The sequence below is a fragment of the Chelonoidis abingdonii genome, chromosome 4, assembly GCF_003597395.2.
Source record: "Chelonoidis abingdonii isolate Lonesome George chromosome 4, CheloAbing_2.0, whole genome shotgun sequence".
NCBI lineage: Eukaryota > Metazoa > Chordata > Testudines > Testudinidae > Chelonoidis > Chelonoidis abingdonii.
This window is the reverse complement of record NC_133772.1, coordinates 103,425,224-103,440,938: the sequence shown is the minus strand read 5'-3', so window position 1 is coordinate 103,440,938 and position 15,715 is coordinate 103,425,224. Positions and strand designations below refer to the sequence as shown.

Below are 15,715 nucleotides of genomic sequence, written 5' to 3'. Positions count from 1 at the left end.
AATTTATAGTGAAATTTGATCTTTGCAAGAAGCATTTCAGTCTCTGGGTCTATAAAATGAATGGTTTAAGCAACTAGCAGGATACTTTTTCAGTAGGAATCTGGTCGATAAAATAAGTGATTTTTTTTAAAAGGAAATTTTGAAAAATTTGTACAGTTTCATGAATGTTTCCATTCCTTTGGGGAGTGGGAGGGAGTTAAGATGAGCACCTTTAGGATCAGAGTATCAGCTTTCGAAGGGAGAAATTTCAAGAAGAATTTCCTAACTACAGAGACCAGTGTTTAGATCAGGTTTTATCTGTTTAATAATTTTCTTACAGCAGTGCCCAGAGGCCCTAGTGAGCCTCGCTCCATGTGCTAGGTGCTGTACAAGTTCATATATACATTCCCTGTCCCAAAGAGCAGCGCATCTTAAGTTTACGTTCTCATACGCAAACTTAAGCGCAATGTATCTTAAGTTCTTCTACAAGAACCTTTTGAATCATCAGGGAAAATTTTTCTTGAGTTGCCTTCAGTGAAAGCGGCCCTCAGCACTAAGGATTGGTGAAATCCATGTGCCTTGATCAGTGTCACTCCATACATCGTTGTTTGTGAAATGGGTGGGGTTTGTGTTCTGTGTCTACTCTCACAGGTACACAAGTTAAAATCTGTTTGTGCTAATTATTAATATTGTGCTGCTTTCTTTTTCTTAAACCCAACTTCCCCTTTTCATTAAGTGTCTTCAGGCCTGTCGAGGTTTGGAGTAATGTTTTGTTAGGGTTGGGAAACTTTTTATCAGGTCAAGAGTTCAGGGAGGAAAAAGCTTTCTTTGTTCTGGTTTTAAAACCCTAGCAAACAGGGGAAACAAACCTCAATGTCACTGTCTCAAAGAGGAAACCATCTCTTTAATGGAAAAAGCATAACTGTTCTGTCAGATTGTTCCTCAGTCTCCCCTTTTTCTACCCTCCTCCAAACAAAGACTCTTCATGCCCATCACTGAGGTATCTGGCCACAGAACCAGGCTATATCGGTAAGACAGCAACTTCTTGGGATTCCAAATAATACCTGGCAATTAGCTACTAGAGAGAACAAGACAGTTCTCCAGCAGGAACATAATTAACTTCTAATCATTTTCCCAATCAAATCATAGTGTAAATAGAAGGGAACTATATAATTTATAAGAAAAATTGAAACAGACCATTATTTCGTTAAGTGTTGAATGATTTCTCTTTAGGTTGGAGCTGCACTTCGACCTGCGTTTGCTCCAGAAACTCCACCTGACGTCACAGCAAAAGCATGTCAGGCAAGTGTTTATAGCTAACACTTTCAAGTGAGGCCCTCTCTAAAAATTAATCTCCTGTAATGGATACATACAATGATTTTTAAAGCCAGAAAACTAGTCTTATCCAAGCAAAAGGATTTCACCCAGTTACTCCTGTTTTGAGCCCAATAACTGTATGCATTGTCTTAAAAGTTCTGCTGAGCAAATTATGTATCACCTTTTGCCAAGTGAGCCTTTAACCTCACTCCCTGTGAAAACAATGGAAGATGGCAGCCATTTTGAGAATAGCAATTCTTTTTTTAATTCTCTGTGTCAAAATATTTTTCATCACCCTGTGCTGAAGAAGATTGTCATTTATGAAGAATAATGTCCAAAAGTTACCATTATTCTAACAAATTATTTTCCAAAACTATCGCTTACTCTGGATCCATTCAGCAGGGAGGGCGAGACGGAGTAACTTACTGATGCACAGGCAAAATTGGGGAATAAGAGGGAGAAGGAACTGTGGGTGTGTTGGAAATGTTGAGGTCACAGGAGGGAGGCGTAGAAGTGGAGGAAACTAGCCAGCATGCTCTGGCTGGTTTCCATGGTCCCTGAGTTGGATACAGTAACCAGAGTGTATTCACATTAATTCCAGTTAACATTATCATTGGTCCCAAATTAAAAAGACTGTACCTGACTGGGAAAAAAACTTGTTTAGTTCAATTTTATCTGTAAAGTTACTATCTAAATTACATTTTTTCACGTGATCAACCTTCTATGGTACATCACTAGGTTTGCAGTGCTTGGATCACAAGTGGTGTAGTCAGTGACCTTAATGACCTTCGAAGGGTTCATCAGTTGCTCATATCATCCTTGACCAAAGTACAGGCTGGAAAAGAAGCACAAAGTCAGTTGTACAATGAAAGTGCCTCAACTATGGAGATATTGGCTGTGCTCAAAGCTTGGGCAGAGGTTAGTAAATTAGATTTATAACAAAACTCTAGGCAGCTGTGTGATGAGAGTATTGAACTGTCCTTTCAAGCATAATGAAATATCATCATAATTTGTATAAAGTTAAATTTGCTATTCTCTACTGAATTTACACACAACCAAAAGCATGAACACCTATACACTCAGTTTGTGATAGCAAAACATACTTTAAAATAAAAATTAAATGTGGTCACAGAGGTACATTTTAAACCTTATAAAGTAGTAAACTTGTTAATATTCCATAGTGATTCAATGTCAATTTTAAATTGAGATATCTTGGATACTTGTGGTTGTCCATTGTAGTTATCTATATTGGATACACATCATTCACCAGTGAAGTTGTAAATTTAATTGACATTTAATTTCTCACAGGGAGGCTCTGTAGGCAAACATGTCTCAGGCAAAATATACACATTTCTCATTGTGTGACTGCCTGCAAGTTCAGTTAGGCGGTAAGGACTTATGCATGTGATCTCAGTGAGTTGGTAAGATGGGCTCATTTGAACAACATACTTTTTAATACAGCCAAAAGCGAGGACATACAGCTGGGAATGAAGAAATATAGCTCACACTTACAAGGTGGGGGACTATGTCCTGCAGTACAGTGATACTCAAAAGAATTTAGGGGTAATAGTGGATAACCAGTTGAACATGGGCTCTCAGAACAACGTAGCTAAGGATAAATACAATAATTGGATATAGAAGCAGGGGAATATTGAGTAGAAGCAAGGGGATGGTATTACCTCCATACACGGATTATTGAGACCATTGCTGGTTTGCGGTCTCAAATTCTGGTGTCCATACTTGAAAAAAGATGTCAGAAAACTACAAAGGTTTCAAAAACAGCTACATGAATAACTACAGGTCTGGAAAACGTGTCATATAATGAGAGACCCAAGCAGGTAAGTCTGTTTAATTTATCCAAGAGTAGAGTAAGAGGTGGTTTGATACTGGTCTACTAGAAACTACATGGGGAAGAGAGTTGATAATACACAGCTCTTAAATCTGTCTGGAAAAAGAATTAATAAAATCCAGTGGTTAGAAGCTGAAACTAGATGTAAGAAGGGCCAAACTGGGTCAGACCAATGGTCCATCTTGTCTTTCAACAGTGGCCAGTGCCAGATGCTTCAAAAGGAGTGAACAGGAAAGGGCAATTTACTGAATGATCCATCCACTATTATCCAGTCCCAGATGCTAGCAGTCACAGTTTAGGGACACCCAGAGCATGGGTTGCATCTCTGATCATCTCAGCTAATAACCATGGATAGATCTATCCTCTCATGAATGTATCTAATTCTTTTTTGAATCCAGTTATGCTTCTGGCCTTCACAACATCCAATGGCAATGAGTTCCACAGGTTAACTATGTGTTATGCGAAGGAGTACTTCTTTTGGTTTGTTTTAAACCTACTGCTTATTAATTTCATTGGGTAACCTCTGATTCTTGTGTAATGTGAAGGGGTATATAACACTTCCTATTCGCTTTCTCCACACCATTCATGACTTTAAAGACCTCTAAAGGCAGAGGAGGCCTGGAATTACTTCAGGTCAAAGTTGCAGAAAGTATCAGAAGCCTGCATCCCAAGAAAGAGGGGGGGTGGGAAATCATAGGCAGGAGTTGAAGACCAAGCTGGATGAGCAAGCGTCTCAGAGAGGTGATTAAGAAAAAGCAGAAAGCCTACAAGGAGTGGAAGATGGGAGGGATTAGCAAGGAAAGCTACCTTATTGAGGTCAGAACATGTAGGGATAAAGTGAGAAAGGCCAAAAGCCATGTAGAGTTGGACCTTGCAAAGGGAATTAAAACCAATAGTAACAGGTTCTATAGCCACATAAATAAGAAGCAAACAAAGAAAGAAAGAAGTGGGACCGCTATACACTGAGGATGGAATGGAGGTTAAGGATAACCTTGGCATGGCCCAATACCTAAATAAGTAAAGTAGTATTTAAGGATTGCCCTGTTTGGAGCTGTCATGCGAAAGTGCCGGCCAAGATCATTCTCACTTCTCCTTTTTAGTATCTTTGTGGCATGTTGCACTGCGAAGTTAGATAGAGATGCAAATGCTCATTGTTAGGTCTGATTTTATTCAGCTTTCTGTATATCCACTTTCGTTGACTCAGACAATGTGCGCTTTATACATATCGACCAAAATAGGTGCTTGAGTGAAAGCTAGTCTGACTTGACGTAGTTCCTGAGAAACACGTGGAGACGATGCTGCTGTGGAAACATATCTGGAGAGTGGTACAATAATATCTCTGATCCTTCACATGTCCAGTGTCCCTTCTCCAATTCTATAAGAGGTCTCACTTCTGGGCAACATCCCTGCCCCCTCCGCTCCTCCATTGATCGATCGGCGATATTTGTTGTTGTATTTTAGTACCTTCAGATCAGACTTAGTGTTGAAATCAATGGGAACTCTTAACGAATTATTCTCTGCTGCCTATATTGTAGTTACAATCCAAGGTTATATTTTATTTTTATTTTGAAACTGACTGTAAGATTTGACAGAATGGAAGCACTGAGAACTGAGGGGGCAGCATCTTCAGCTGAAGTAAATTGTTAGAGCTCCATTGGCAGTTTTTCTACCAGGTGAGGATCTTACCCGTGAAATCCTCCATTTGTCTATTTGAAGTTGTCCAGCCACAGGCAATGACGTGCATTTTCTCTCATGTACTTCACCTGCTCCTCCACTTAGTATTCTATTGTCATGATAATGTTTCCCTTGTGCCTGTGTGGCTAGCCAAAAGTTAAGGTTTTGCAAGTTGTTCAAGCTAGGAGGAGAAACTTGGTGATTGGAGTCAGGTACTTTGTGATTTACAATCCTGTTTTATTTGTAAACAATGTTACAAAATCATGTACTGAAATATAAGGAGGAACAACAGGAGACAGGTTTCTTTTCCACGAGGCCAATGCCTTTTAATCAGCGTCAGACCCAAAGCTTCTTTCAGACCACAGCTTTGGCTTGCATTTTGTTCTATTTCTGTGCTTTAGATGAGATAAGGTGGATGAGGTTCTAATATCCTGGATCCGACATGGCTACACTGCATGCTTCTTTGCTTGTCTTTCACTCTTTCGTTCTCTCCCCTCTACTCCATTATTCAAACAATTAACAGTTGAAGCCCTTGTTTTTGGGGAGTCTGTTTTTATATCATAAGGGATTTTAATTATTCCTTTACTATCTTAAATGAAGAGTGGCATTACACATCAGCTTCAATGAGGTTTAACCCAACCTAAAACAACAAGGGTAGTTCAACTCGCCATAATTCATTCAGGCCTTGCTTCCCGCTGAAACTGCCAACACACTTCCAGTTCTCCACATGCATTTTTCCCCTTTTGTAATGTTGATAGCTTTCCCTCTTGGGAATGACATTAAGACATTCAATGACTCTGCTTCACCATAGGCCAATGACATGTGTCACTCTTTGATGTTGTCCTGGGTGAATGTACATCAGGTTCTCTCCTGTGATTAGAACCATACCGTGCTCAAATGTTTTAAGTTTGTATTGCTTCTCGGTTTCTGTAGTGGTTTGGCCTTCAACTTGATAGAGGGCATGTTCCTATGTACTGAGTGCCTTTATTAGTTCTTCAGAGGAAGGATTCGCTGTGGAATGTCATATGTCTACCTTCTGCATTTAACGATGACTAGAGGTCTGTGTATATATATGCAGGCAGACATCATTGATCTGTCTACATGACCTGGGCTTTGGGTTGCCAACCCTCCAGGATTGTCCCGAGTCTTCCAGGAGTTAAAGATTAATCTTATACTTAAATATATGTCATGCTTGAAACCTCCAGGCAGTATTGTCCAACTAAAATTGGCAACCCTAACCGGGCTGGATTCAAGCAGTGACCTAGAAATAAATAGTATTAGCTAGCCCATTACCTTTCCCTGCAGCAATACAGTCCACCCAATATTACTTTAAGGACATTAAGTGCCTCACTACAAATTAAACAATTACTGTTTTGCTGCAATCTTTCATGAGAGAGACTAATCTTCCCCGTGGTTCTCTGTGGTTCCTCTTCCCTCACCATCGATCCTTTGGTGCTTATCTGTTTTATAATACTATACCTATTATTTATTTACAATGCTTTCGAAACAAATGAGAAACTATCCATAACCAACATTCTAAATACTAATTTAAGATGCATTATTAAATATATGTGTATAGTAATTTTTACAATAAGAACATTGACTGGTTCTGAACTTACAAAGGAATACATATCAGTAGGCTCAGTTACTGTTAATGTAAGCTCTAGCGTCGGTAATTACTCTGTTAAATTCTGTGGTACAAAAAGTTAGACAAATATTAATAATACTAACAATGGCAATTTTAACAATATGACAAGCACCAAAAAGCGCCCCAAAACAAAAAGAAAATGGAGTGAAATAAAGATAATTTAGTTTCTTTCCTTTTTATGTGGAACTGATGCCTGCCATATTTATTGCAAGGGTTATAAATTCAAACCAAACATACTTAGCTCTAGTTTCAGAAGCTCTATTTGTGGCTCCTAAGATCTGAATACCACTGCGGAAAGAAATGTTTTGCATCTGAGATGGAATGTGACTGGTGGTATTGTTGAATATAGAAAGTTTATTGATATGTGTAAGAATTATGTTTATAGAATACACTTATGCTTCATCAAAAATAACTGTTGATGCGATTTCTTGAATAACAATATTGCGGCCAGATTCTGCACTTATTTAGGACAATAATGTACCAATGACTATTTTTTTAAGTGGATCCCCGTTGACACAAGGATTGGAAATTTTCTCAGATCGATAACACAATAATGATACTCAGTTCATACTCAGATCATTTCTTGATCTTATGCTGGACCGAGGTGTACAGAGCAGATCATAAAATGATTTTAGGAAAATGATGAAACAGACCACAGAAAAATAATGAGAATGAAGACATTCTTCCTTTTCTAGAAGAAGCTTGTTGAACAAGATTGAGGCGACCATATTCAGTTGGTAATGAAACGTTGGGAGGAGAGGCATTTCACGTCCCTCTTTTGACAAATTGCTGCTACAACTTTGTGCTTGGGCTTTTATGGCATATTCCTTAGGCTTAGCGAGAAAAACTATTGCATTCTATCTGCAGTTGCTATTTTCATGCTCAGCGGAGAGAAAGTTACTGTAGAGTAATTGTTTGTAAGAATAATATTTTGTGACTATTTTTTGTTTCGGTTTTTTCTCTCAAATTCATTTTTATCACAGAGCTAATTGTGAGTTTTCCTGTTTTAGTCCTGCCTCTGCTTTAGATTACAGACATGTTCTTTTATTCCTTTTTCACTTTAGTCTTTGCATTGGACATACTTTAGATATCAGGAGAGGAGAGAAGGAATACGAGAAGAGAAGGAAATAATTCATAGCGGTAAAAAAACGATAGAAGTTTATAGTGACATACAATAACCTTTACCTAGATAAAGCATGGAGGAGGTGGAGAATGATTCCCTCAGAGACAATGAGAATAATGATGATAGGGTTTGGGAGGGGCTTCACTAGAGAACCTTTATTCAGGAGTGAATTTATCAGAAGCTATGCCAGAAAGGAGTACAACATTGCACCGAGATGGTTTGATTAGCCATTTGGTGTTAGGTCTATATATTTATTTTGTTTCTGTAAGAGGATGATTATTAAGCAGATACAGATAGTGACGGCAGCTCTAACACTCTATGGGTGATTGCAATATTCAAATTGTAATAATTTGCAGGACACTAGAAAACAAACTAATAATTAGTTTGCACTTACATAACTTGCTGTCCAGTGTCATGGTTGTATTAGAAAAAATTAGCAAAGAGTGACTGAGAAAGTAACTATTATAGTAGTAGAAATAACAATGTTATCTTACAGCTGGGCAAAGTATTCTTTAATGTGCTATTTACGTTGCCACATTTCGGAAGTCATATTCATAGTGATTTATTTTTGCAAACATTATAAGATCATACCTTTTCCATGGGGTGTCCTTGTTCTGTTTGCTGCAGACAAGAAGATTAGACAAGATTGCAACATGCGTACAAAAGAATTCCTGCAATATCGAGCTTTACTTTTTTTACATTTTATCATATAATTTTTTTGACCATTTTATTTAATATAAAGAAAGATTTTTAAAAGCTTCTTTAGCTACTACACAGGATACCAATCTTGTACTCTCTCTATTTTCTTTTCTGAAATAACTAGACCTTGTGGCACGAGCAATTAACGCCTTAGGGTATAGTCGCTGTGCGTTATAATCAAGAGAGTTATCTGTGGTCAATGATTTATTATACACATAATGTCCATGGGAAGGATGCTTGTTTTCATGTGTAATTTTGACTTTTAAAGGCATTCGCTGATGAGAGCCTTAGACGGGATCGTCATCTAAACGCTCAATACTTCAGGGAAGGAGTTCTGGGTGATGACCCTTGGTGTCAATCTGCGCGCGCTACCTGAAAATCAAGAAGCTTTACATGCCTGTCTCAAGTATAACATAGAAAATTTGAGGCATCAAAAATTCAGATCTAGTAGTGGCAATGATAATTTAGTTAGTCTAGAGGTGAGAGATAGACACGTGGTGTAGTCTGGATCTGTGAGGATAGCCACAGTAGCATCCTTTTAGATTGGGAGCCATTAAGAATCAAACTCAGAAGAGCTCTATATGGAGCGTGTTGTCTATCTGGGGTGTCATAATAACCACTTCCGTTTCGAGACGCAGGGAACACACTCTCGCGTCGCTGTGCGCTCGCAGTTTCCGAAAGGAGTAACAGAGGTGGGATTGATATATGCTAGCAAGCAAGTAGAGATAGAAAGGAAGTTCACGTCTAGCTGCGCGGGAGGGTGAGGCCTATAGCTTGGTGCTGGCATCACAAGTAGAGGGTGTTGAATGGGCACCTGATAGTGAGGGAAAACTGGTTCTTGTGAATTGGCAAGCATTCACAGTTCTTTGTTCTCAGTCACGAGCTCGAAAGGTGTGTTTCAAATTTGCAAATGACTGGTAGTACTTCAGCAGTTTGTCCTTTTGCGAAGTAATGGGGTCTATGTGCCAGGACTCGCCAGCCTTAATGGTTCTGCTTGTAACGGTAGTGGCCAGGGGTGAGGATTGAATGCTGATCTGGCAAGGTATTTCAGAAATATTTAGGATGGTGTTAGTACCGTGTATATAGGCGAACTGGTGAAGACCTGCATCTGGGAATACTGTGTGCCAGTTCTGGTTCTCCCTATTGTTAAGAAGGATGAATTCAAATGGAGCAGATACAGAAAGGGTACTAGGAATGAGTCAGCGGAATGGAAAAACCTGTCTTATGAATGAAGCCTCAAAGAGCTGGCTTGGTTTAGCCTAACAAAAGAAGGTTCAGGGGGATAGATTTGCTCTCTTATAGATAGTATCAAAGGGTAAATTATTAGGAAGGGAGAGGAATTATTTAAGCTTGGTACCATGTGTGGATACTAAGAACAAATTGAATAGAAACCTGGACACTAGCGATAGTTTAGACTTGAAATTAGAATGAAGGTTTCTAACCATTAGAGGAGTGAAGTTGCTGAACAGCCTTCAAGCGGGAAGAGTGGGGGGGCAAAGGGACATATTGGCTTAGACTAAGCTTCGCATAAGTTTTTGGAGGGGATGATTGGTGGATAGTCCTAATTTTGGCAATTAACTTGCTGATCTTTGGATTATCAGCAGGTAAGATACCCAGTGGTCTGTTGATGGATGTTAGATGGGGTAGGGATCTGAGTTACTACAGAGAATTCTTTCCTGGGTGTCTGGCTGGTGAGTCTTACCCACATGCTCAGGGTTTAACTGGTCGCCATATTTGGGGTCGGGAAGGAATTTTCCTCCAAGGCAGATTGGCAGAGGCCCTGGAGGTTTTTCACCTTCCTCTGCAGCATGGGGCCTGGGTCACGTGCTGGAGAATTCTCTGGAGCTTGAGGTCTTCAAACCACAATTTGAGGACTTCAATAACTCAGACATAGGTTAGGGGTTTGTTACAGGAGTGGGTGGGTGAGATTCAATGGCCTGCATTGTGCAGGTCAGACTAGATGATCATAATGGTCCCTTCTGACCTTAAAATCTATGAGGCTGTCATATTCCCCCTCAGTCATCTCTTTTTCAAGAGAGAGTGGGGCAGTACTCACAATGCGTAGCTATTAGGAGCCCCAGGCCCATCCCCTCACCAACAGGACTGGGAGGGAGACACTGCAGCACCAGTCAGCAAGGCGCTGAGTCCAGAAAGCTGAGCCCAGGATCACCACTTGGAACATGAGCAAGTGTGTGTGGAGTAGGGGACGGCGTCCTGCCCTGAAATGGTGTCGGTGGAGGGAGACCTGTCCTAGTGTGGGAGAATTGGGATGAGACCAGGATCCATCATCTTCGTGCCCCAATCTCCCTGCCAGGTCATGGATCCCTCACACACTTGTTTGTGCTCCAGATCCTGGTCACTGCTGTTTGACAGCTGATGCTGCCTCCCCCTGGCCTGCCTGGGGGCAGGAGTGGGTCAGCCAAAGCTCCTAATCACCACACATTATGGTCATCTTCCTCCCTGCCAGCCAGCTGAGCAGGAAACTAACCTCCCACAAGCAGCCAAATTAGCCCCAAACCATGATTTTTTTTTCCAATAGAAAGGAGGTGGAACCAGGCATCTCCCCTCCGAAAAATCACGGTAGCTGGCTAATTTCATTATTTCTGTGCAGTCTGTGAAATCTTGATTTACACAGGGCTTTTGCTTACAGTGAAAGACTCAAGCAGCTCAATTGATTTAGGTTCTCAAAGAACAGGTGAGAGGTAACTTGATCACAATGTACAAGTAACTACAGGAGGATAGAAATTTGATACTAGAGGGCTCTTCAATCGATAACAAGATCCAATGGTTGGAAGTTGAAGCTAAATGAATTCAGAATAGAAATAAAGTGCAAATTTTTAATAGTGAGAATCCCTAACAACTGGAACCACTTACCAAGGATTGTGGTGGATTCTCCATCACTGATCATCTTTAAATCAAGACTGGGTATTTTGTTGGAAGATGTGTCCTACTTCAACCATGGCTATTAGATGTGAAGCAGGAATTAATTCAAGGAAGCTCTATGCCCTGTGTCATGCAGGAGGTTGGACTAGGTGATCACAGTAGTCCCTTCTGGCTTTAAAAATCTATAACTGTTGCTCTGTCTCTCTGTCTTTGAACAGGTTTACATAGTTGCAGTTGAAAGAGAAAAAAACCAAAGTGATGCACACAAGCAAACTTTGATGATCACAAACTCTGCAGATGAAAGCTACAGAGATTTAAGTTCGTCAGCCGATGGACTTTTGGACCTAGTCCAGGCAGACCTTGGAATCCTAGGCAAACTCTGGCTTGCTGCACTTGAGGATTTTGCTCTCTTAACTTTGCCTTCAGAATATGCCTCTCAACTTCCAGTTGAAGGTATGAAGGCAACTGTGTACTTTTATTCGTGTTTGATATAATTTGGTTGTGTGTGCTTGATAACATCTCAGCTGAATTGTGCCCACTCACAGTACATAACTTTTTCACAAAATAAGATGTAGTTGATACAGAACCAGCACCCTATAATTTTGCAGCTATTTACCACAAAATCAATGACTAAGTTTAGGATAGAGTTTTTTCTCTGGAATGGAGCAGTAGTGGATTTTTAAGATGAAAGGAAGAAAAAAGACTTAAAGAAATGTATTTTATTCTATTTGCTTTGTTGTTGATAATTTTATTTATTAACCACAAACCACCGGGTCAGCTCTGGCTGTTTAACAATTAAGAAATACAATGAAATGTCATTAAACACAAATACCATTATAATAACAGAAGGGAATCCCATACCTGTAAGAGAAATTATTTACAGCTGAAAATAGTTGCATCATTTAAAACTGACTGATATTTTTTTGTAGGTGGTGCATTCTATACTGCAGAGACAATTGAAAATGCAAGACCACACTATCACAACTCCTGGGCTCTAATTCTTTACGCTACAGCATTATGGCTTACCAGCACAGGTTTCCTTGTGGTTGATCCAGATGATGGAGTAACAAATCTCTCTAGACCTGTCACCCCAACTACAATGTGTCAAGATTCCTCCTCCAGGGCTGCAGTGAAATCTCCTGAGGATGTGAATACTGACATATTTCATCTTATTTTGGGTTGGTCGATGAGCATGTAATCTGTCTGGATTTTAAATTATAAACAGTCATTTTAGTATAAATAATACTGTTGACACGCTGTAATGCTTTGGTTGTCTGCTCTTAATTGTGTTGGTGAAGAATTGATATGTTGGAAGTACTTATGGCAAGAATTGGTTTCTATGTTGGAGACAGAATTGCTTCCTGTTTTTCTGATTATGCTGGGAAAAAATATCCAATGCAAGGTAAACAGAACACATGCCAATTTACTACTATGCTCAGAAACCTACTATTGCTTCTGCTTTAAGCTTAAGAACAGATTCAATTTTGGTATCACCAGGATAATTACAAAGTAACACTACTGTCTTGATTGGAGTTACTCTGGAATATCACCACAGTTTTAAATACGTTTTTGTTTAACCTGGCAAAACACAGACTTGGCATCTGAGGCCAAACAGAAAGGTTCAGTTATTTCCTTCAGGTCTAGGGTTAGCAGGCCCAGGGTTCATATAGACTTCTTTGCCCCATTTAGCTAGTGAGGTGGGGTTGGTAAATACATGATTAACTAAAAACTTCAGCCTTTTTGTGAAATAAAAATACTAAGTCTCAGATAGCCTTTAAGTTTCTAAGTTATTATTATAGTTTCTCTGTAAACTCATCCTGTCATGTAAATCACTGTGTCAAGAGTTCACATACTACATTCCAGGTTCTCAATTTCATACTAAGGCAAAAATCCTGTGGGGTGCCTATAAGAATTTTCTTCCTAATTAGTGAACCCACATCTCAACATCTTCATCTTCTATTTCTGTAATTTTTGAAGCTGATTATTATTTATTTCTGTTCTATTGCCCAGAAGTTTCAGTCTGTTCATTATCTTATGCCTGGTCTACACTCGGAGGTGGGGGATGGATCTAAGTTACACAACTCCAGCTATGTTATGCTGAAGTTGACGTACTTAGACCTATTCACTGCGGTGTCTTCACTGTGGTGAGTCAACTGCTGCTGCTCCCCCGTCGACTCTGCCTGCGCCTCTCGCGGCGGTGGAGTACAGGAGTCAACAGGAAAGTGCACAGGGGTCGATTTATCCTGTTTAGGTAGACGCGATAAATCGACTCCCGCTGGATCGATTGCTGCCCGCTGATCCAGCAGGTAGTATAGATATACTCTTAGATACTGTATATGCATAAAGGAAGACAAGGTCTATAATGTTAATTTAGATGGAATATAGGGGCCCAAAGATGTTACCCTAACACAGTCACTGTCCATCATTAAACAATGTTAAAAAGGCCTGGTGTTCCAGGAGATGTTGGAGGTGGCTGTCATGATGATGAAGCTCACTTTAGTGGCTCCCGTCTTTTCTTCCATACTTCCCCCAAAGTCTGTCTTTAATGATCCAAAAGGGAGTGATAGGTGGGATAACCCATTTTCTTATTTTGCCCATCAGTTAGGCCTAGTTTCTGACACGCTTATTTTGGTTCATTAATTTCCAGACCCACATTTTCTTGTTTACCATGCACGATCACAATGTGGTCGTTGAATTATATCAGAGGGCCTTTTTGTTTGGACTACTCCCAGGGGGTTTTTTGGTCTTGTTTTCTTGCACCTATTATAAATTCTTTGTTAAAAATAACTTGACCTACTTTTCGTGATTAATACCCAAGCAGGCAAGAAGTTATAGGCCTAATTGTTACAACAAACTCCTGCCTAAAATGTTTACAATTGAAGATTAATCTGCTTAGGCATACAGGAATATAAAAGATGCATATGCTATTTCCATGTCTTTTCAGCACATTGACAGCGTATTTGTCTTGATTTACAAAATTACTTTAAATAGGTTTTCAGTAAAGCCTGTTTTTGTTTTTGTCCTGCTGTTTACAGGAATTAGTGTGGAATTTCTCTGCTCACCTCGCTCAGATTCAGCAATGGAAAACATTACTGCTTGCCTACATGCTCTGCAAGCATTTCTTGATGTGCCTTGGCCTCGCTCTAAAATAGGTGGTGATCAGGTAACATGCTCATTTAGAAAATATGAGTTGGAATTCGTGGTATTTTCGGTAGCTGTCGGTGTGGTGCTCTGCTCTTGTTCGATAACAGTCGACTGTGTGCGAGTTCCCTCTGTGTGCTGCCCCAGATCTGCTCAGATAGCTGACACAGCAGACCCCAAGAGAACCCCCAAAGACTACAGACTCTAGTCAAGTATGGAGGAACCCAAGCCAGGTTTATTGTCAAACGAAGCACAATAATAGTTTCCCATAGACTCTACAAGACATGCTATGAATTTGTGCCCCCTGGCAATGGACAGGCTCAGTCAGTGGTGGGACTTTCCACTGCCCCATAGGCCAGACAAACATGTGCACTCCGGGATCTACTTTTATACAGTTACAAGACAGATTACTCATCCCTACTGACGTATTGAAGTACAGCCTCTTGACTCATTGAGGGCTGTCTCCATCTTTGATTATGTCGCTTTAAACAAATCTATCCATCATGTCGTCCTTTTGATTCTGTCTGTAACATGAACCTGCTTGTTCCTTATTATCTCTGTGGAGTGTTCTGATGCCATCTTGGCACAAGTTCCTCTTATTAGCACTTATGTGAGGATACATCTGCATCTAGCAGCCCTCTTCTACGAGTGGGGCCTGCCTCTGGCTCACAGCCCAGCTTTTGCTTAGCAATGCCTGGAAGTACTTTGATTCAGGCTTTGGGCCTCTGACACGAGTTTGTTTCAGAGTCTCATCTTGCTACAGCAGGGTATTGTGACAGTGTCTGCTATCACTTAGATCTCTCAGCTGTTCTTCAATCTACAATGATTTTTCATTTGCTGTTCTGTGGCACTGATTGTAAACACTGTTGTCTGGTAAGAAACGTGGCAATTAGTTAGTTATTTGTCTCTCTCTTGTAGATCCTGAGACTTTTTGGCTCTCTTTAGGTGTTGGTACATTGACCTCACCTAAAAGTTCAGATTTTGCATTTCCAACGTTGTTTTATTGAACTGGAAAGAAATAATAAACTAAAAGTTAATTTAAAAGAAACCTGCCTATGTGGATCTTATAGAAATCATTGCTAGACTGCAACTTACAGTTTGTTGAAAGGTGACTTAGATGTGTAGCATGGCAGGTTGTCATTTCTCTCTGACTCCAGTCAGGGAACAGCATGTCAGTCTCTGGAAGGAAGGAAGCTCTCAGGGTATAAGTTAATGTAACTTGGAAAACTAATCAGATAAACCATCCTTTCAGAGGGTATGTCTTCACTACAGAGTTAGCCTGGGCTAGGCTAGCATGGGTGGGCATTCCCACTACATAGCCCTATTCGTGCCAGACCTATGTGGATGCGTGCACAATGGTGTTATACTAACTTGTTTGCTGGGTTCTACTTCTAGCAAAGTA

General features: G+C 40.1%; 1 protein-coding gene across 1 annotated transcript in view; it reads left to right on the top strand.

The window, feature by feature from the left end:
• The window catches only part of HEATR5A (HEAT repeat containing 5A), a 133,650-nt gene that overhangs the window by 98,570 nt on the left and 19,365 nt on the right, over nt 1–15,715 (top strand). Inside the window, exons 28-32 of the mRNA XM_032773217.2 lie at nt 1,213–1,281; nt 2,035–2,214; nt 11,391–11,625; nt 12,102–12,350; nt 14,208–14,335. Of these exons, the coding sequence (XP_032629108.1) occupies nt 1,213–1,281; nt 2,035–2,214; nt 11,391–11,625; nt 12,102–12,350; nt 14,208–14,335 (861 nt within the window). The remainder of the gene's footprint in view (nt 1–1,212; nt 1,282–2,034; nt 2,215–11,390; nt 11,626–12,101; nt 12,351–14,207; nt 14,336–15,715) is intronic.